Raw genomic sequence first — 22,128 nt, forward strand, 5'->3', positions numbered from 1 at the left:
CCTTGTCCATTTTTTAATTGGGTTGTTGGGCTTTTTGCTGTTTAATTGTAGGAGTTCTTTACATGTTCTAGATATTAATTCCTTATCAGATATATGATTTATAAATATGTTTTCCCATTCTGTGGGATGTCTTTTCACTTTCTTGATAGTGCCCTTTAATGCACAAAATGTCTAATGTTGATGAAGTCCAGTTTATCTATTTTGTTGTTGTTGTTGTCTGTACTTTTGGTGTCATAGCCAAGAAATCATCTCCAAACCCAATGTCATGAAGACCTTCCCTGTGTTTTTTCCTAAGATTTATATAGTTTCAGATCTCACATTTAGGTCTTTGATCCATTTTGAGTTGATTTTTGTATGTACTATAAGAGTCCAACTATTTTGCCTGTAGATATCCTATTTTCCCAGCAATATTTGTTTAAAAGAAGACATGTTTTTATTTAAGAAAATTAAAAACTATAGATATATTTCTATGTAAAAACATAGTGAAAAATCTGGAGATATAACACTACACTGTTAACAGTGGTTACTCCTGGAAAGGAAAAGAATATTAGGAAGGAGAATATACAAGAGCTATACTTTTTGCTCTATATAATGTCATAGTGTTTATTTATAAGTACATATACAAACATAGCTTATATAATTTTTAAAAGATAGTTGTGGTGTTTTTATTTCCTGTTTATTTTTTAAATAAAGTCAGTTCGATGTCAAAGCATGGAATGAGTAGGCTAAGGGTCAATATTTTGCAATTAGAGGTCCACATTTTTAAAAAATCTCTGCAGCAGGAGAACTGCAGTGTGGGAGCAAATGAGCAAGTCTCAAGGGTAATGCCGTTTGTCCAGATGATCTGGCAGCAGCAAGTAGAGACAGTTAAGAAGATTTGGTTCTAATTCTTAACCTTCCACCCACCCCCTTGACTTATTGTATTTAATCTTCAGATGTATTTGAATAGCATATGTATTGCTGATATGTGTAAGAGGTAACTGAACATGCAGCAGTCCCTGTGAGCTTTGCCAGAGCGAAGCAGCCAGAGTTAGAGTCTCTTACGCAATGGTTTTTTGGAGGATAGAGAGTGGACCATTTTGGCCAGACCAAAGGGATTTCATAACAGAGTAGCAGGGAAAAAAAAGCTTTTAATTTTATATTACTTAGTACTTTATTCTAAAGTTTTCACCAAAGAAATTGGAAAGCAGTCTCACAGTTGTATGTAATAAGTACATAAAATGCTTATGAACAAATAAATGGATGATATGAATCAGGAGAAAAGTGAAGACAAATAGACTAAATAAGAGTAGACAAATACTATTAAGATATTGGACTAAATAGAGTGGTTTCCCTGGGGGAAGAAAAAAATAGAAAATGTTTCTAGACTTGCTGCCCAGTGCCACCTGGATAAGTCCCCTGAATAATCAAGAAGTATGAATTCCAAAGCCTATTATTTTTACCCTCCAATAAGCAATCAGTAAAAATGATTCATCATTCAACTGACACTGCTTCACATTTCCTGGACCTCATTTTCTGTAAGGTTTTCTACCCTAAGAGCAACTTTGAGGCAAATCTGAAAATATTATTTCTAGCTCTTCGTCTTGAAGTCAGTGTGTTTCAGAACGTGTTCTGTTACTTTATGCTCAGAAACATTTCAGCAGCACTACTATATATCAGAATAATAAAAAGTAGAATTGATTTAATTGATGATTAAAAACACTTCAAATTATATCAACCTCTGCAATAGAATATGATATAAAAAAGATAAAATAGAACAAGGGCCTATTTCACTATTCCTTTAAGGGTGTAATTTCATAGGGGATTGGTTTGTGCTTCTCTTCTGGTAGGAGTTCTCTGGTAGGACAAGTTGAGGGGACTCCATTAAATGGTCAAGAAAGGCAGATGGAATCTGGCCAAAGAACAGTCTGGAACAACTGATAGAATTTGCAATTAAATAACATATGGTTGCCATGAATATATGGCCATTCTCCTGAAATGAATGTACAACACTGAACAGAATTATGATCAGATAAAACAAGTGTTTGTCTATGTGTGTCTTTTCTATTTCAAGCTTGATACAAAGTTTTAGATTTAAAACTTGCACATTTTACTCATGCTCTCCTCTAGTTCAAATCAAGAAAGGCAAGTACTCTGTAATCCTTAAGGCTTAGATGAACCTGAGATTTCCACTGACCACATTTTGTAGAATGTGGCTCTTTGATATTTGCCTCTTATAAATACTAGATAACCAGCCATCACTACTTTAAGTCAAGTTCCCTGGCTTGGGGATATGACATAGGAAATTAACCTCAGCATCAAAGTTCATAGTTCAGAAACTCTTAGGAAGGCGAGATGGGTAAAGAAAAGTCTATTATTATGTTTGAACAAACTACATAATGGAATAATTGACTAAAATCAGTGATGTAAGAGGTGGCCAAGGACAGAGTTATTTGTGCTGTGTAACCATGTTATTCCTCCATAAAGTCATGAAAGTCCAAAAGTGGACAGAAAATAAAGCTTTACTTACCATGATGTCTTTGTACCATGTGGAAAACATATAATTCCTGAAATTGACGTAAAACCCTCACATATCACATGGCACTGGGACCAGGAATATGACTCTTAATGTCAACACTGGGGCTAAAGTAGCAAAAAAGTGATAAACAGTCCTCTCAAATATTTTATTGCCATTGTAAAATGTCTTGTTTCTTAACATAAGTTGAATATCTGGGTCCACTGAATATGGATGGATTTAATTTAGTGAAGGAAAATTAGGACTTTTACTTGTAACTGATTGTCTTTAAAATAGATGAAATTGATATAACACCTTCCTATCATATACAATAAATTCCAAACAATATATAGATAAGAAGGTACACGCGCGCGCACGCACATGCACACACACAAACATACACATGCACAATACTTTAAATGCCATAGAGTTTGAATATAATTTGAAAAGTATTGGGTAGGGTTGTTGCCTAAAAGCATGCCCAACCCCATCACCAAAAACTGAAATTCAACATTTAAGAATGATTCCTTTTGTTTAATTAGTGCAAGTACCATAGGAGATAATGTAATAAATGTTATCAATTTGTGAATTATATAAACTTTTCTAACATATTGGTTTTTAAAATTTTAAAGTAATTCATGTATATGATAACATATTAAATAATACAGAGGTATGTGAAAAGAAAATTAGCAGTTATTCCCTTCCTTCTCCAACTCCATTGCTCAAAAATTTATTGCCTATCAATGGGCCAAGCATGTTGTAGACTAATTGGGTATAGCAATGAACAAAGCAAAGTTCCTGCCCTCATGGACTTAGAGTCTAATGTGGGAGCTAAATAAACAAACAATAAATAATTCCAGGTAGCAACAAGTGCTATGAGGAATATGTGTAATATGTATAATCAAACAAATAAAAAATGTTCTTTGGGTTCTTTAAGTTTGACTATTGCAATATTAGAAAGAGAAAGACATTCTAGAGGTCATTCTAACCTGTCCAAATTGACTAAAATCTTAGTTAAAAGAAAAAATAATACAGTTATTGCAAAATACGTTGTACATACTAACCCCTTATTTATTATTATTGAACAGAAATGTATTGAATTACTATTATGTTTAACACTCTGTTAGGTGCTATAGAAGAAATAAATATAAATTAGGCCTAATCCCTGCCCTTGAGAATCTTACCAAATGTACCAGTTATTAACTTGTGATGTCTCAGCTACAAATCCATCCTTCTCTGCCTTGCTTTATTATTCTAGAATTGGATGCTGTAGGCATTCTGCTTTGACAACCGACAAAATATTAGGCTTTGCCAATAGAGGGCGATGGAAAGACACTGAGTCTAGAGCAGGAGGAAAAGGACTTTCCTTTCTGTACTGTTTTACACGTGGACAAGTAGATTGGTTCACAGGTGACTGATTATGTTCACCTCAGCAGGGCTCATGGTGCACTTGTGGCCCTACTGGCGGTTTGTACATTCCTAGGGCAGCCATACCTCTCTAAATTTCTGAGGTCTTCCTTGCTGCTCACTCTTCCTTAGCCAAGGGTAGAAGCTATTCCCACAGTTGCTACTGTATCCCTTAGAGTCCACTCTGCCCTTCGTAGTTAGATACCTTTTACTGGGTAACAATCTCTATATTAAATTTTTCTTGTACCTAGTAGATATACCATGGAATAAGCGAGAAAGGCCATTTCTGCTGTAATCACAGCCTAAAGACCAAAGAGCTTCAGAGATGTAGATCTATAGAATTATATCTTTGCTTGGGTTGTATTCAGCTGCATATAACAGAAGACAGACTGTAGGCAGTTGAGAGCTGCTGTAGGTATTAAAAAAGTAAGAACTTGGGTTCATTTTAGTTTCCAGCTTCTCCATCCCTAATGTGTGGCTTTTGTGCTAATGGCTGCAAGATTGTTGCTTCACCTCCACACACTAGGTACATATTCCAGGCACGAAAAAGAAAGAGAAAATGACAAAAGAAATGATCCAAGTAAATCTATCCCCTTTCTAAGCATTCTAAAAGGCAATATCAAGTCAGCTATTACTGACCATTCCTAACTGTAAGGGAATCTAGGAAATTCAGTTTGTTTGTTTTTAACAATGAACAGGGTTCTGTAAGTAAGAAAAAGGAGAGAGAATGGATGTTGGATAGACAACTCATTGTGTCTGCCACGAATTAATTGAAAAGATAGTAAATTATTTTTGAGATGGGCAAAAGTCAGCAGAGGGCCTTGATCTCATACCCATATACTTATTCATTTTCTTTTTATGTAAATAGTCTTTCTATATTAACTATTGACTATAACATAACATTTTTCTCAATAACTAGCATATCTTACCAGAAAAGGGATGGAATAATATTTATTTTATTAGTATATTGTCTTCATACAACTCTTTAATATAAAATTTAGCCTTAGGCCCTCTGGCCCTCTGAAAGGACATGGAGAGATACATTTACTTTTAATTCCTTGCTGAATTATTTGGAATTCCTTTAGTAAATATTCTATTTCAGTATATTAGATGGCATGAAAGTAGCTAAGTAATCTATAGAGGAGTCAAAAAATGAAGTTTAAGGATGAAATGTTGACACCAGAAAGTGATTCATAGTCTAGGTCAGTGATGGCGAACCTTTTGAGCTCGGCGTGTCAGCATTTTGAAAAACCCTAACTTAACTCTGGTGCCGTGTCACATATAGAAATTTTTTGATATTTGCAACCATAGTAAAAACAAAGATTTATATTTTTTATATTTATTTTATATATTTAAATGCCATTTAACAAAGAAAAATCAACCAAAAAAATGAGTTCGCATGTCACCTCTGACACGCGTGTCATAGGTTCGCCATCACTGGTCTAGGCAGTTAGTAGATTTAGGAGTTTGGGTTTTAAGAAATCCTAAGAAATCTTTCCTAAACAAATCATCCCATCTCTCTCATCTTAGTTCAACACTGAAGTATCTTCTGAATGAGCTAATTTTTTTTTCTTGAGATATTTTCCTTATTATATACCACACAACTTACTCCTGGGACATTTACTGATTTGTATTTTTCTCAAAATTTTTTATATACCTTAACCCAATTTTTCTTACACCCCAATTATATTGTAAACTGTTACATTTTCCTGTATACTCACTATGTTCAGAGAGAGGACATACTATTATGTGGAACTCACTTTGATTTAATGATCCTATAGAATTAGTGCAGATGTAGAGGCTTTTTTAAAAAAAAAAAGATAAATTAATAACAAATGAAGGCCAGTAACAAGAAATAAACACTTTTATAAGAAAAGCAAAATATTATAACAGACTCAGACTATTTTTAACTTACACTTCTAGTTTTTATTTCCACAAATAGTATTTTTTATCTTTAAGAAAAAATGGAAACTTTTGGAAGAAAAATAAAAGATTACAACAGAGCCCAGAATATTTTTGACTTACGTTTCTGATTTTCAATTCCACAAATAGCATTTTGTTGTTGTTGTTGTTGTGTTTCTTTTAATTTTTTATTTTTTATTAATTAAATCTTTATTGTTCAGATTATTACAGTTGTTCCTCTTTCCCCCACCCCCCATGACTCCCTTCCACCCAGTTCCCACCCCACCCTCCTCCCTCACTCTCCACCCACTGTCCTCATCCATAGGTGCACGATTTTTGTCCAGTCTCTTCCTGCATCCCCCACACCCCTTTCCCCCCCCCCCCAAGAATAGTCAGTCCACTCCCTTTCTATGCCCCTGATTCTATTATAATCACCAGTTCATTCTGTTCATCAGATTATTCACTTGATTTTCAGATTCACTTGTTGATAGATGCGTATTTGTTGTTCATAATTTGTATCTTTACCTTTTTCTTCTTCTTCCTCTTCTTAAAGGATACCTTTCAGCATTTCATATAATACTGGTTTGGTGATGAACTTCTTTAGCTTTTTCTTATCTGTGAAGCTCTTTATCTGACCTTCAATTCTGAATGATAGCTTTGCTGGATAAAGTAATCTTGGTTGTAGGTTCTTGGCATTCATCACTTTGAATATTTCTTGCCACTCCCTTCTGGCCTGCAAAGTTTCTGTTGAGAAATCAGCTGACAGTCGTATGGGTACTCCTTTGTCGGTAACTGACTTTCTTTCTCTTGCTGCTTTTAAGATTCTCTCTTTGTCTTTTGCTCTTGGCATTTTAAATTGGATTCCTTTTGTTTGGGGTTCTCTGTGCTTCCTGGACTTGCAAGTCTATTTCTTTCACCAGGGAGGGGAAGTTTTCTGTCATTATTTCTTCAAATAGGTTTTCAATATCTTGCTCTCTCTCTTCTTCTGGCACCCCTATAATTCAGATGTTGGTACGCTTGAAGCTGTCCCAGAGGCTCCTTACACTATCTTCGTGTTTTTGGTTTCTTTTTTCATTTTGCTTTTCTGGTTGGGTGTTTTTTGTTTCTTCATAATTCAAATTGTTGACTTGATTCTTGCAATCCTCTAGTCTGCTGTTGGGATTCTGTATAATATTCTTTATTTCAGTCAGTGTATGCTTAATTTCTAATTGGTCCTTTATCACAACCTCGAGGGTCTCATTATATTTCTTGTAGGTCTCATTAAGTTTATCGGCAGTTTCTAGAAAATTCTTGAAAAACCTTAAAAGTGTGGTTTTGAACTCTATATCCAGTAGTTTGCTTTCCTCCATTTCTGTCATTTGTGTCCTTTTTCTTTGTCTACACATTTTTTATGCTTCCCTTTGTTGATAAAGTGGTTTTCTGTGCTAAGTGTCCTCTAGGGCCCAGTGGTTCAGCCTTTCCAATTACCTGAGGAGGACACTCTTGGTGCACCCCCTTGTGGTCTTTGTGCACAGTCTTGTTGTAGGTAAGCCTTGATTGTTGTAGGTATCACTGGGAGGAATTGACCTCCAGGCCAATTGGCTGTGAGAATCAGCTGTGTCTGCAGTGGGAGAACTTCTGTGCTGGAGACACCCCTCCAGGGAAAGGCTTGCTTCAATGGGACTTTGGTGCTCACTGAGTCTGCCCCCTGAGTGTGTCCTTTATGGTTCCACGGAGCTGCAAACTGGATGGTCTTACTCTGACCTCTGGGTACACTGGCTCCTGGATCTCTAGGGAGGTACTAATCTAGCCTCTGCCTAAGACTATCCAGCAAAAGCCTCCCTGCAGGGCTTGGGCGGGGCGGGTCCCATGGGATCAACAGGGCGGGGCTAGCAGTTATGGCTGTTCTCAGAGGCTCCGCTTCTCAGTGTCTCCGCAATCGCTATAAGCCCCTCTGAGAGAAAGCTGCCCTTGAGTTCTGACAGATGCCAGACAGTCCTGCTTCTCCCGTATGAGTCTGGGTCCCCAGAGAGTCGCCTGGAACTGGAGCTCAGAGTCTGAGACTCCCTCCCGATTGAAAATGACAACCGCCCTCAGCCCCAAGCCTGCTCCGTGTGCGCCTCTGTACCTTAGTATTTTACTTCCGCACTGCGCCTCCTTTGAGTCTCGGTATGCTTCTCTCTTTCCTTCTAGTTGTAGAATTTCCACTCAGCCAGCCTTCCTGTGGTTCTGGATGATGTCCATTCCGTCTTTTAGTTGTATTTTTGAAGTGGTTGTTCGAGGCAGCAAACTCCAGCGTTAACCTATGCTGCCATCTTGGTTTCTTCCACAAATAGCATTTTTTTAAAAAATATATTTTATTGAATTTTTACAGAGAAAAAGGGAGAGGGATAAAGAGTTAGAAACATCAATGAGAGAGAAACATCAATCAGCTGCCTCCTGCACACACCCTACTGGGGATGTGCCTGCAACCAAGGTACATGCCCTTGACCAAAATCGAACCTGGGACCCTTCAGTCCGCAGGCCGACACTCTATCCACTGAGCCAAACCGGTCAGGGCAATAGCATTTTTTTTATTACATTAGCATGACAAGACTGGTGAAAACTTTATAGAGTATTAAAATAAAAACTTTCAAAAGTAGATAATTTAAACATCTTTCCATATGTTTGTGTTAGAATTACAAGAGTTTTAACACTTTCTCTCTCCGTGTTACACACACACACACACACACACACACACACATTTTCAAAGATACAACATCTGTTCTTTGAACACCTACTATTCTTCCTAAATATTTAAACTCTAACTGATGGAACCCACAAAGCACCTATTCTCTCCTCTTCTAGGCCAGTTCGCCTGCTTATCGACGTGCTGACAGTGCAGGGCCTGAACTTAGACTTCACCTCTCCCTGCCACAGGCCTCTGTGGTATGTGCCCTGAAGCGATCCTGTTGGGAATCCTGGCTTGTCTCCTTCCTCCTCCTCCTCCTCAATAGTTGCTGCTACTGATTTATAGCCGGACAGATAGGAGCTTCCCTTAATCCATCTCCATATACAAATCCATTTAGAATAATTTTTCCCTGAAGAGGATCTATTATTGAAGTATAAACACGTGATGGTTAATTTTATGTACCAGTTTGGGGGGCTGAGATTAGACATGATTTCTGGGTGTGTCTGTGAAGGTGTTTCTGGATTAACATCTGAATCAGTAGCCTCAGCAAAGTAGAAGTTTGGCACATTTCTGAGACATTTCTGTGGTCATCTGAAGAAAAATTATTTGTCCAACGTTAGCAAAAAGCGGTTAAAGTTGGGTAGGTTTTGAAAACATTCAGTCTTTTCTTTAGTCTCAGACCCTGCATGAAAGACATTATAATCACTGAATTCTTCCGATCATAGAGCTGGAAGAAAAATTGACCTCTCTCACTTTACCAAGAGTCAACTTTGTGCCCAAATTCACCAAACTCAAAGGAATCTGCTCATTCCTTTGTCCCCGCACTTCCAGGTCTTTCATCCACAGGAGTAGGCATACCTCTGGAATCCATTTCTAGATTCCTTTAAAGCAGCGGTTCTCAACCTGTGGGTCGCGACCCCTTTGGGGGTCGAATGACCCTTTCACAGGGGTCGCCTAAGACCATCAGAAAACACATATATAATTACATACTGTTTTTGTGATTAATCACTATGCTTTAATTATGTTCACTTTGTAACAATGAAGTTGGGGGTCACCACAACATGAGGAGCTGTATTAAAGGGTCGCAGCATTAGGAAGGTTGAGAACCACTGCTTTAAAGAAATGCACTCACTTTGCTGGGACCCTAATTTGTCCTGTCAAGCAGTGAATCACCCTTTTCACACACACACACACACACACACACACACACACACACACACACACTCCTACTTCACAGAGAAAAATGGCCAGGAAAGGGGACCCCTCTCCTTAAGAGCAACTGATAAAAAAAAAAAGGCCAACTGTCTCAGGTGTCAACCGAAAGAAACGTAGCCCTCCTTTCTCTCTGCCGGGGCTAGCGGTCAACTCGTTCCCCTCTCCTTTACCAGCCCCTGTCCGTCAGCCCATCCCCGGGTGGCTGTCAGTGTCCTTCCCAGCTGGTTACCAATAAAGTTGTTACAAAGTGACCTTGAGCGTCTTCCCCTCTGCACGCGATTCCCCGCCTTCTCCATCCGGGTGCCCCGGCGCGGATAAGAGCCGGACCGCGCCTGCGCGCCCAGCCCCACTCCTTCGACCTCTGCCGCCGCCGCCGCCGCCGCCGCCTCCTGCAAGGTAAGCCGAGGGCGCGGGAGCCGGCCTGGCCGCGGGAGCGGCGCCCACGGGGACCCATTCATTCCGCCGGCGTCTCGCTGGGCGCGGGGCCCAGGCCGACGGCGCGCGCGGGAGCCGCGGGACCTGGCGGGGAGGACAGGCCCTTGGGGGGCACTTGACCTTAGTCCGCTTTTCCTCCGCAGAGAGCGGGAGAGGAGCCCACGCCGCCTGCCACCCAGTCTCCAGCCGCGCCGCCCCGGGAGTGTAAGATGTTCGCCTGCGCCAAGCTCGCCTGCAGCCCGGCTCTGGTGCGTAGCCCCGCGGGGCCGTGGGCTCGCGGCCGACCTGCTGGCCCGGAGCGTCCACGTTGTGGAATCGGCCACGTCCCGGCGGCTCGCGCCGCCCCCTCGGGACAGCTCTGCCCCCTCCTAACCCTGTCATTTTTCCTCTTTCCTTCTCATCCTGGCGCGCCTCGCTCTCCTCCCGAGGGCCATGGAGGGCAGCCGAGGCCTAGCTGTCAGGCGCCCGGCGGTGTAGGTCAAGCCGCCCACGCCCGCAGCGCCCCTCCCCCCCACCCCTCGGTGGCGCTGGGGGGTCGGGTGGGCGCGGAGGCGGGGAGCCGGGCGGGCAGGGCGGCCGCCGAGGCCTAGGGCGGCCGCCGCGCTCTCCAGGGCCTGCCTGTAGGTCAAACGCGCTGCTGCAGAGGGAGGGACTGCGCCTCGCCCCGCGTGGGTGGAGGAAGGTGGCGGAGCCGCCGAACCTCTTTCTTCCTGCCTCGAGAATGCCATTTCCATCACCATTTTGGAGGCGTTCGGGGAAGTGAAGGTCCGGGGGGTTTGTCCGACGGAGTCCGATCTTGGTGCCGAAGGGGTTTTCTGTGACCTTAGTTTAGTGGACGCTCAAGGGCAGGCGGAGCAGCTGGGCTGGAATATGTCCTTATGGTCAGAGTATTGCACCGATTAGTCTGACTCTGATATGGAATTGCTTACACTGCTTTTTGATTTTATGATTAACTGACATACTGGAATATCTTGGAGACGGTGGGCGCTCATGTTAACGGATGTGCCGTTTTACATAAGAAGCTTTTAGAGTGACACTCCTAAGAGGCGCATCTGTTGGTCCACTTAAAGAGTGTGTGGTGTTTATTGTCGTTTTTCTGATTGAATTGTGACACCACAGTAATTAAAAATTTTAAAAGCCGTACATATTTTTTAAACTAATTGCTCTTAGTTTTGTTCAGTATATTGCAAATAGCTTATGAAGCAAGCTTTAAAATTTTGTTAGCAACTTTAAAACTATTAAAATTGCTTCATCTATTGAAAATGACCAAACAAGCCAAGATAAGTGTCAGTACAGAAGTCATGAACTTGGACTCATTTTTCTTCTTGCTTTCTTCGAACTCATGGTGCAGGAAAGGTCATTGAAATCTTATCTATATCCCTACTTATTATGTGGAATTTTCTTTCATTAACAGATCCGAGCTGGATCCAGAGTTGCATACAGACCAATTTCTGCATCAGTGTTGTCTCGACCAGAGGCTAGGACTGGAGAGGTAATAGTAGTAATAACAGAAATTTTGACTAAAGTGAAGGAGGTGGGGAAACAACCTCATTAATGAATGGCTGGAAGGCAATCCTTTCTATCTGATAATAAAATGTACAGAAGATAAGCCAATAAAATAAACTTCTGTATCCAAAACTTATTCGCCTGATTTGGTAAGCAATATAGTCAGTATGTATATTTAAGTGCATAGGCTTGAGTTGTCTATATTTAAGATTATAGTAGCTGCAGTTATTGAAAAGCCTACTCTACTAAAAAGCATATGCACATACTTTGTTTCTTAATTTTCAACTCTCTAGGGTATAGATAGTGTTATTGTGCCAGATTGGATTTATTTTAAGCCCTTGATTGTGCCACATCACCTCCTATTCAAACTTGGCTACAAAAGAGAGAAGTAGTTATCATTTTGACAGTATGGTAATTGAAATAGCTAACTGTGGTGACTGATTTGACCTTTGCCTTTATTTCTTGTTCTCTAGGGCTCTACAGTATTTAATGGGGCCCAGAATGGTGTGCCTCAGCTAATCCAAAGGGAGTTTCAGACCAGTGCAATCAGCAGAGACATTGATACTGCTGCCAAATTTATTGGTGCAGGTGCTGCAACAGTAGGAGTGGCTGGCTCTGGTGCTGGTATTGGAACAGTCTTTGGCAGCCTTATCATTGGTTATGCCAGGTAATTTCAATGGCCAAATAAGAGCATGCTTGAAATAGTTGGAAACTTAGAAAACTAGTGAAATAATAATAGCTAATTTGTATAAAGTGCCCACTCTATGTCTTGCATTATATTTTAAGGGCTTTGCACACATTATGTCACTTAACTCCCCATTTGTCATAGCTAGTAAGTGTCAAAATAAATTTTAACTCAGTTTGACTTCACAGTCTACACTCTTAATTGTTAAGCTATATTGGGAATATAATTAACAGCACATTTTTTAAGAGTCAATTTCCATTTTATTATGTAAGACCTTATTTGTAAACTATCAGATCTTAAAAGGTATAGAACGTAGTTTCATAGGCATAAGAAGAGTGGTTGGTCTTCACCCAAAATAGATGAAGACTAACCATTTATATTGACATACAGAGTCAGCTCTCCCCCTTTTCTTCATATGATTAGGATTGAGGAGGAAGGAATGTCAAAGGCAAAGCAAAAGAGATCTAGACAAATACTCTCCCAGTATTTCCAGTTTACAAAGATCCCCACACTAGTAATCTGATTATTTAACATTTACCAAACATTGAAATTCAAATGATATTTCAAAGTAATAATGTGTTGTGTGTCTTTTTTAGAAACCCTTCGCTGAAGCAGCAGCTGTTCTCATATGCTATCCTGGGATTTGCCTTATCTGAAGCTATGGGTCTTTTTTGTTTGATGGTTGCTTTCTTGATTTTGTTTGCCATGTAACAGAAATTACTGCTTGAAATGTTGGCATTCATATTAATTACGGATGTAATTCTGTGTACCTTACTGTGACTCTGAGCACTATAGTATTGGTGTCATGGAAATAGACATTATTTCCAAAGTCATTTCATTAAAGATGAAAACTTTAATTTTTGCTGTGATTTGTACTTCCCTACATTTAGATCATCACAAAGAAGGACATGCATTCAGGCAGATGCTGTACAAGTCAGAGGGAACTACAGCCGTTGCCTCACTGATGAAAAAGATCCTAATGTAATTTTTATGGGAATTCTTTTATATAGTGCTGAACATTGTAAATTATAGGGTTTTTGATTCATTAAAGGAGAAATATTTGAGTGCTTTAAGCTTCTATTAAATATGATTAATGAAACCAAGATAGTTAATTGCTCAAGACGGTTTTGAGTTTTTAAGGGCTAACATGAATTCAATACTTAGAAGCAGGATCACCTTCCAAGAGTAACTTCTCTGGTCTTACACAGCTGGGTCTAAAAATCATGTCAGATTTTAGGAATCGAAGCCTTGCTACAGGGGAGTAGAAAGCAATTTTCACTTTTCATTAAGTTATAAGCAATTACGTGTCTATGATGAATCTTATCTGTCTTCTGAGAAACAATCTAGCAGCTAGTTTCTTGCCTAAACAAGGCTCTCCTTAACCAAATATCAAAAACTAAACTGAATTGGCTACATTTTAAAGTCAAACATTGCTAAAGCATTGCTTATCATTGATACTAACATGTTTATAGTAGGAATCTTGGAAATAAGAGTTGGCTCAACAGTATTTTGCTTATAATCTATACTAATAAAAGGGTAATATGCCAATTAGACCAGGAGACCTTCTGGACATCCTTCCGGACAAAGCCATGGTGGCAGGGCCGAGGCAGAGGCAGTTAGGGGAGATCAGGCCAGGAGAGGAGGGCAGTTGGGGGTGATCAGGCTGGCGGGGGTGAGCAGGTCAGTGGGGAGTTGGGGGGCCAGTTGGTGAGAAGGCTGGCGGGGGGGGCAGTTGGGGGCAAGGAGGCTGGCGGCGGGGGGCGTTGGGGGTGATCAGGCAGAGGCAGTTAGGGGTGATCAGGCAGGCAGGCAGGCAGGCTAGTGGTTAGGAGCCAGCAGTCCCGGATTGCAAGAGGGATGTACCAGATTGGAGAGAGTGCAGGGTGGACTGAGGGACACACGTGCACACACACACCCTGCACATACTTCGTGCACTGGGCCACTAGTAGTACATATTGCTTCTTGGTCAAATTTTTCCTATTAAAAGGAAGAAAGTAGTGCTACTATAGAAAGACTGAGTTTTCCCCCATCCTCAGTTTTAGGGTTTTCATGAAGGTTAAGATGACAGTTACTAAACCTACATTTTACTCCTGTAATGCCTTCTGCCTAATTTAATTTCAATTGAGTCATCAATTACTAGGGTTTCTCGGCGCTGTGGAAAGACCACCTCCATCAAAATCACCTACAATGTCTGTTTAAAATACAATTCCCTAGGTTCTGGACCTACTGAATTGGAATCTTGGGCCATGAGACACAGCTGTATGCATTTTTTAGGTTTCCCAGGTAATTTTTGTGCACACTTAAAGAATCACTAACTTATATGTATCCTTCCCACTTTATATATTGTGAAATGAGTCCACAAAGAGCTAGAGCTAGAACTACTATCACTTGGTTAGTCATCTAGTGTATAACATTCCTAGAGCCTTCACTATTTTTTGAATAGTATTAGCCAATATTTTAACCCCAATGTAAGTTAAAATTATTATATGATCAAGCAATTCCACACCTTAGTAAATACCCAAAAGATTTAAAAACAAGTGTTCAAACAAAAACTTTTCAAATGGTCATAGCAGCACTACTCACAATAGCTAAAAGGTAGGAAAACCAATTGTCCATCAGCTGGTCAATGGATAAGCAAAATGTACATCCATGTAGTGGAATATTGTTCAGCCATAAACATAAATGGAGTACTGATACATGCTACAACATGAATGAATCTTGAAAACCTGGGTAAGTGGCCGAAACAGGTTTGTCTCAGTGGATAGAGCGTCGTCGGCCTGCGGACTGAAGGGTCCCGGGTTCGATTCCGGTCGGGGGCATGTACCTGGGTTGCGGGCATAGCCCCAGTGGGAGATGTGCAGGAGGCAGCTGATCGATGTTTCTCTCTCATCAATGTTTCTAATTCTCTCTCTCCCTTCCTCTCTGTAAAAAATCAATAAAATATATTAAAAAAAAAAAAAAAGAGAAAACCTGGGTAAGTGAAAAAAGCCAGACAAAAGGATGCACACTATATGATTCCATTTATATGAAATAATCCAGAATAGGCAAATCCATAGCGACAAAGCAGACTCCGGGGGCAGGGGAGATGGGAAGAATAGGGAGTGACTGCTTATGGGTATGGAGGTTCCTTTTGGGGTAATAAAAGTATTTTGGGACTAGATAGTGGTAATGGTTACACATGTCGTGAATGTACTAAATGCCACTGAATTGGCGCACTTTAAAATGGTTAAAATGGCAAATGTATTTTACTACAATTAAAGTACTATAACAATGTACGTAGTATAAATCATACCACATTTTTTAAACCTAGATAAACATGTAAATTAACTAGTCCTCTGTTCCAAGTTGGTTTAAATAAAATCAACTTGTATTTTAAAACAACTGTTCTTAATAATGTTTTGGTGGTTGGCTGAAGAGGCCTGAAACTGATTCTGGAGCAGGTCTCTTGCAAGAGGTGTCCCTCCCTGAGGAAATCTAAAAGTGGAAAGGAAATACCTGGGCTGTGGCTACCTGACTTCCATGTTGCTGAGCAAAATAGACTTTAGAAAGTATAATGAAGTATAACCACAGCCTACTTTACCTAGAAGGAAAAGGACATATTAAATGGTCAATATCCTGGAGTATATCTCTCTACTTTCATTTCCAGTAACAAGTTTCTGACATTGAAAGTACCTCACTGGAATACATCGACTCTGACAGCAGAAATGTTTATTGTGCACCATCTTATAGGACAATGAGGCGAACCTATGACACACGTGTCAGAAGTGACATGCGAACTCATTCTTTTGGTTGATTTTTCTTTGTTAAATGGCATTTAAATATATAAATATCAAAAGTATAAATCTTTGTTTTACTATGGTTGCAAATATCAAAAATTTCTATATGTGACACAGCACCAGAGTTAAGTTAGGGTTTTTCAAAATGCTGACACGCCGAGCTCAAAAGGTTCGCCATCACTGTTATAGGAGGTACTGCTTCCCTTAGTTCATGAGCCTTACAAACAAATAAGCTTTTCACCAGCTTCTTAGTTTCTGAACAGAGGCCAGTAAGATATTTTCACATCAAACAAGTGAATTCATATTGATAGGAATTGGGTCTTTTAATAAGTCCATGTTTTCTAGGCATACATTCTTTTGGTATTAAGTTGTTACCTTTCCAAGTTGCAGTAGTGTGATATTTTTAATGCTTTTGGGATTAACTAAAAATTCAGGCTTGAGTGTGAAATGTATGTTTGAACTAAAGAGAAACTTGTCGTGTAGCCACAAACACTAGGTATGTATGGAAATAACTAAAACTCAGAATGGTGAGTTCCAGAAGGGGAGCAGTAAGTACTCAGATGTTCAGAGGTGGCAGAAAGAATTTCCACTGATGGAATCCTTCCTGTGAAGAAATGTAAACCTCAAGGAACTGGTGAGATGAAGACAGGCCCCAAGAAGAGGGGGTATCTTGGCTAGTGGTTGCATCATGAAAGGTATGTGAGAAATAAAGAGCTGCCTGGGTATGGGAAGGAAGTAGTGTGAGATAAGGCTGCAAAGGTAGATGGGCCAAATTATGTAAACTGGCAGGTATAAGAGTGTGGGTTTCATTCAGGCTACTACAGCCAGCCTTTGAAGGTTTGAGTTGTGTTTTAGAAAGGTTAATATAAGACCAGTGTGGGGGATGGACTAGGGCCAATAACAATTAGTGGTTGCTATAGTACCTTTGCTGAGGTAATGAGAGCCCAGTCTAAGATGGTGACAATGAGGTGTGTGTTTTTTTTAAGGGTCTACAAAAGTATCAGTAGGATTTGGTTGTCTAGATCTTGAGAACTAGTTAGGGGAGGAGAGGGTGTGTGCATCAAATAAGTCACTTAATCCTGATGACAACTCTGCACAACTGGGATTACTTTCCGAGATGTAGAGAAAAAAATAGTCGCAGTCTTTGAACAATTGCCCAAATTACATAGCCATTAAGTGACAAGGTCAGGACCCAGATTTAGATCTTCCTTGTTTCCAAAGTCCATGCTTTGGTTTTTAGTGATTATGGTAGGGATGACAAGGAAAAAGCTGATTTGGGGGGAATGAGTATTTTGTTATAGAATTTTTTAAAGTATACTTTTATTGTTGACAGAATTACAAATATCTCCCATTTTCCCCTTTAGCCCCTCCTCTCAGCCTCTACCGCCTCCTCCAAGTTCACTACCCTATTGCCTGTGTCCTGAATATAAGTATATAAGTTCTTTCGTTTATCTCTTCTCATCCTGTTACAGAATTTAAAATACAAAATGGAAGTACAATCTTACAGAGAGACTTGTGGGCTTGAAAAGAGGAAAGATAGTTTATAGTAAGGAGATGTGCATAAAAAAGTGCAGAGCAGCAGTTAGGACCCAGCTCCAGGTAGACGACATGAATTTGTAATGAACCTACAATTTGTGGTCACTCTGATGAGTGGCTAATGTTGGGTAGAAACGAATGTCATTGAAGTTAAGTTTAAGGAAGAACTGTAGACAAATGAGAAGTAACATTTGAGAACCAAATAAACTATGCTTCTGCCATAAGTATTAATTTCTATTAAGGAATTTTAACCAATATGGTTTGATTTGGGTGATAGGTGTTTGGGAGAGGAAAAGGTTGTACGTATTGTTGTGCTACTATCCTCTGCAAAGCCTTTTTTTTACTTTTATATATTTTTTTAATATATTTTTATTGATTTTTTACAGAGAGGAAGGGAAAGGGATAGAGAATTAGAAACATCGGTGAGAGAGAAACATCGATCAGCTGCCTCCTGCACACTCCCCACTGGGGATGTGCCTGCAACCAAGGTACATGCCCTTGACCAGAATCAAACCTGGGACCCTTCAGTCCGCAGGCCGATGCTCTATCCACTAAGCCAAACCGGTTAGGGCTGCAAAGCCTTTTTAAATAATGTGACTTCTACAGGTGCCGAAACCGGTTTGGCTCAGTGGATAGAGCGTCGGCCTGCGGACTGAGGGGTCCCAGTTTCAATTCCGGTCAAGGGCATGTACCTGGGTTGCGGGCATCCCCAGTGGGAGATGTGCCGGAGGCGGCTGATCGATGATTCTCTCCCATCGATGTTTCTGACTCTCTATCTCTCTCCCTTCCTCTCTGTAAAAAAATCAATAAAATATATTAAAAAAAATTTTAAAAAATAAATAAATAAATAATGTGACTTCTACAGGTGAAATAATAAATGAGTTCAATTTTCTACATGCTGTGCATATGTTAATTTAGCAATTCCATGGTCTAACTTTACTGATAATATTATAGACTTAAGTCCCAAACACAGAGTCCATCAATAATTTGCTCAATTCTTTATTAGGGGCAATTATTTTTCAGATCAAATGCCATCCACCTCTGCCTTAACAAATATAGCAGTTGGATTGTCTCTGTCAGTAGCAACATTATACCTTAGCTTTGATGTAGAGATAATCAGTGGTGGCCAAAACTTACAGGATTTATAAGAAAATATATTTTTACTAGAGTCCTGGTGCACGAAAATTCATGCACTTGGGGGTCCCTCAGCCCGGCCTGCGCCCTCTCACAGTCTGGGAGACTTCAGGGCATGTCTGGCTGATGGCTTAGGCCCCTCCCCACGGACATTCCTGTAGGAGCACACTGACCACCAGGGGGCAGCTCTGGCCCCACCCCCCAATCGCCCCTCTGCTGTAGGTCACCACTGCCCCCCACTCCCCATTGCTGTCCCCTCCCTCTGCCCACTGGCACCCGCCTTGTCTGGCCCCACCCCCCCGCCAACATGTTCTTCCACCGTTTGGTCAATTTGCATATTAGCCTTTTATTATATAGGATAGCCTTTTTAAAAAAGATCACATGAGTTTATTATACTTTTCTCTTCCTTCTACCCATTACTATCCTACCCTCTTCCTCACCCCCACTACCCCCAACACATACAAGCTCACTTGTGCATGTTTATAGGCTTTCTGGTGATATGTATAGCATAATATACCAGGACATTGCTACTCAAAATGAGGTCCAAGGATCACCAGCAGCAGCATTGGCATCACCTGGGAGCTTGTCAGAACTATGGGTTCTAGAGCCTTACCCCAGAACTTCTGAATCAGAATATGAATTTTAACAAGAATCCCAAGTGATTTGTATATACATTAAACTTTGAGAAGCAGTGTCCAAGAATACTGCATACCATGATTCAGACTCCTTATTTTTCAAAACGCTGTCAATTCATTCACTGGAAAACCTTTCTCCCCTTCCCATTGGATTATACTGCTAATCCCGTGATTCTTCAAGTGTGGTCTGAGGACTGCTGAGGTTTTCAGGAGGTCCTTCCTTTTCCACTTACATAGCTGTGTGAGACTAGATTCTCGTCATATTCTTCTACCAAAGCAACATATTGCAACAGGTCAAATGCTGAAGAATGCAAATATAGGCATACCTCTATTTTTAAAAAATATATATTTATTGATTTAAGAGAGGAAGAGAGAGGGAGAAAGGGATAGAAACATCAATGATGAGAGAGAATCATTGATTGGCTGCATTCTGCATGGCCCCTACTGGGGATCAACCCCGCAATCCGGGCATGTGCCCTTGGCCGGAATCGAATTTGGGACTTTCAGTCTGCAGGCCAATGCTCTATTCACTGAGCCAAACCAGCTAGGGCTAGGCATGCCTCTTTTTATTGAACTTCACTTTATTGTGCTTTACAGGTGTTGCATGTTTTACTAAGTGAAGGCAAGACCCTCCACCTGCAAAAAGAATACGACTAACTTTATTGCAATACTTGCTTTATTACAGTGTTTGGAACCAAACCCACAGTATCTCCCAGGTATGCCTGTATCTTCTATTTCCCTAGGTCACATCCTTTCAGTTCTCTCTTTATAATCTAAAAATTGGCCCAGGCTCCTGGTCAGAATCTGTACTTTCTCCTGACCGATGCTGATAATCTAACTCCTCTTAGAAACTGAGTACTGTAGAGCACCTTTCTCAAGGGAGTTTAAATATTAAAAAGAGGAATTGACCTGAGACTAACCAGGACTCGTAAATCCTAGAGCTTTTGATTGTGCCACGTATTAGTGTGAGCTAACATCCTACAACTGACCTTGGCAGACTCCTAAGGGGACCCATGGTTGTTGGCTGCCTTTCAACAACAGCTTTTAGTCAGCACTTCCCAGCCATGGAGACTCCAGGATCTGCTCCTCTTATAGGAGAGTCCCAGGGTTTGCTTCCTCAAATAGCTACAGGTTGGCTGAGTCTTTCAGCCACTGGACAGCTCAGTATTTGAGAGTATTGAGAGGCTGCCCGTTAATATTCCCTTAATACTTATAGCCAAAGGGCAGCTCAAAGCATTTATCTACCTCTGTAGAAATATCTGTAGCTCTCAAGTCCTCTAAAGTCATATAAAAGAATTAAGCTTATAATACTGCACATTATTACACCCTGGCTATATTTTCTCCATAGCGCTTACTATTTAAATCTTATTTTCATACTAGAGGCTCAGTGCATAAAATTCATGCACAGGTAGGGTCCCTAAGCCTGGCTGGCAAGCAGGGCTAATCAGGGCCTTCCGGCTGCTGGCCAGGGCCACTCTTCCCTGGCTACCGGCCTGGGCTTCCCTTTGTTTCGCGCCGCCCCCTGGTGGTCAGTGCACGTCATAGCCAGCGATTTGTCTCCCAGTCAAACTCCCAAAGGGACAATTTGCATATTAGGCTTTTATATATATATAGATGTATTGTCTCACCTTCCCCATGACAGCCTCCTTAAGTGACTTTGTCTTGTTTATAGTTGTAGCCTCAGCACCAGGAACAGTGCTTGACATGTTTATGCTCAATACATCTTGGCTTTATGAGTAAAGAACTATATAGAAACAGAGCATCTGATAGACAGTTAACTCAAGAGGCTGCATCCAAGGTTAGAAGGTACCTAGAAAGAGCAAGTTATTAGTCTAAGGGCCCAGGCTAGTCTTGGTTCCTAGCATAGGAGTTCATGGCTTTAGTATTATATGGGCCTCAGGTTGACAAATTGACTAGCGGTGAAGGGTAGATACTGAAATGCCAGGCAAAATTCTTTACCCTAGGAGTGGTTCTATCTATTTTTACTGATAACTTAGTGTGGGGGAAACAATATAATGTTGACAAGTCCTCCATCTAGTGAGTGGGATATGAGAGATTGGAGCAGGCATTGATATGAAAGATGAAAACAGAGCCCTTAGATTCCATTCTCTGTCTCTGGGCTGTTTTCACTGACACAGCATAAACTGATTGGTATGATTTAAAGATAAATACAGCCCTCTAATTTTTTTCCCCACAAAGCCACACAGAGTACTAAATAATACACTGAGTGGCCAGATTATTATGACTGGCCAGATTATTATGACTACCCCATCAGTACTTCATTGACACTTCAAAAATACTGAATATTGAAAACTTCCTAAGCAAATACTCTCAAGGTTTTATTATTATTATTATTATTAAATATATTTTATTGATTTTCTACAGAGAGGAAGGGAGAGAGATAGAGAGCTAGAAACATAGATGAGATAGAAACATCAATCAGCTGCCTCCTGCACATCTCCCACTGGGGATGATGTGCCCGCAACCCAGGCACATGCCCCCGACTGGAATCGAACCTGGAACCTTTCAGTCCGCAGGCTGACGCTCTATCCACTGAGCCAAACCGGTTTCAGCTATTATTATTATTATTTGCATAACTAATTCACTTCATTGTACTGATGGGTGGTCGTAATAATCTGGCCACTCAGTTTTATTTTGAGAAACCAAAGGTTGGGAGTGGGAGGTGGACAATGGTCCCCCTGCACTTGAAATTCTCTGCATGGAAATTTCCATAGTGAGAACAGGCACTGAGA

General features: G+C 40.6%; 1 protein-coding gene across 1 annotated transcript; it reads left to right on the forward strand.

Annotated features, from left to right (window-relative positions):
* The first annotated feature begins 9,909 nt into the window (after positions 1 to 9,909).
* Positions 9,910 to 13,151, forward strand: ATP5MC3 (ATP synthase membrane subunit c locus 3). The gene is made up of 5 exons (XM_059704018.1): positions 9,910 to 10,064; positions 10,247 to 10,351; positions 11,518 to 11,595; positions 12,083 to 12,276; positions 12,891 to 13,151. Exons 2-5 carry the CDS (start codon positions 10,313 to 10,315, stop codon positions 13,003 to 13,005), a joined length of 426 nt encoding a protein of 141 aa, XP_059560001.1. The 5' UTR covers positions 9,910 to 10,064; positions 10,247 to 10,312; the 3' UTR covers positions 13,006 to 13,151.
* Positions 13,152 to 22,128: the final 8,977 nt, after the last annotated feature.

This window comes from Myotis daubentonii, chromosome 7 (assembly GCF_963259705.1).
Source record: "Myotis daubentonii chromosome 7, mMyoDau2.1, whole genome shotgun sequence".
Classification (NCBI taxonomy): domain Eukaryota; kingdom Metazoa; phylum Chordata; class Mammalia; order Chiroptera; family Vespertilionidae; genus Myotis; species Myotis daubentonii.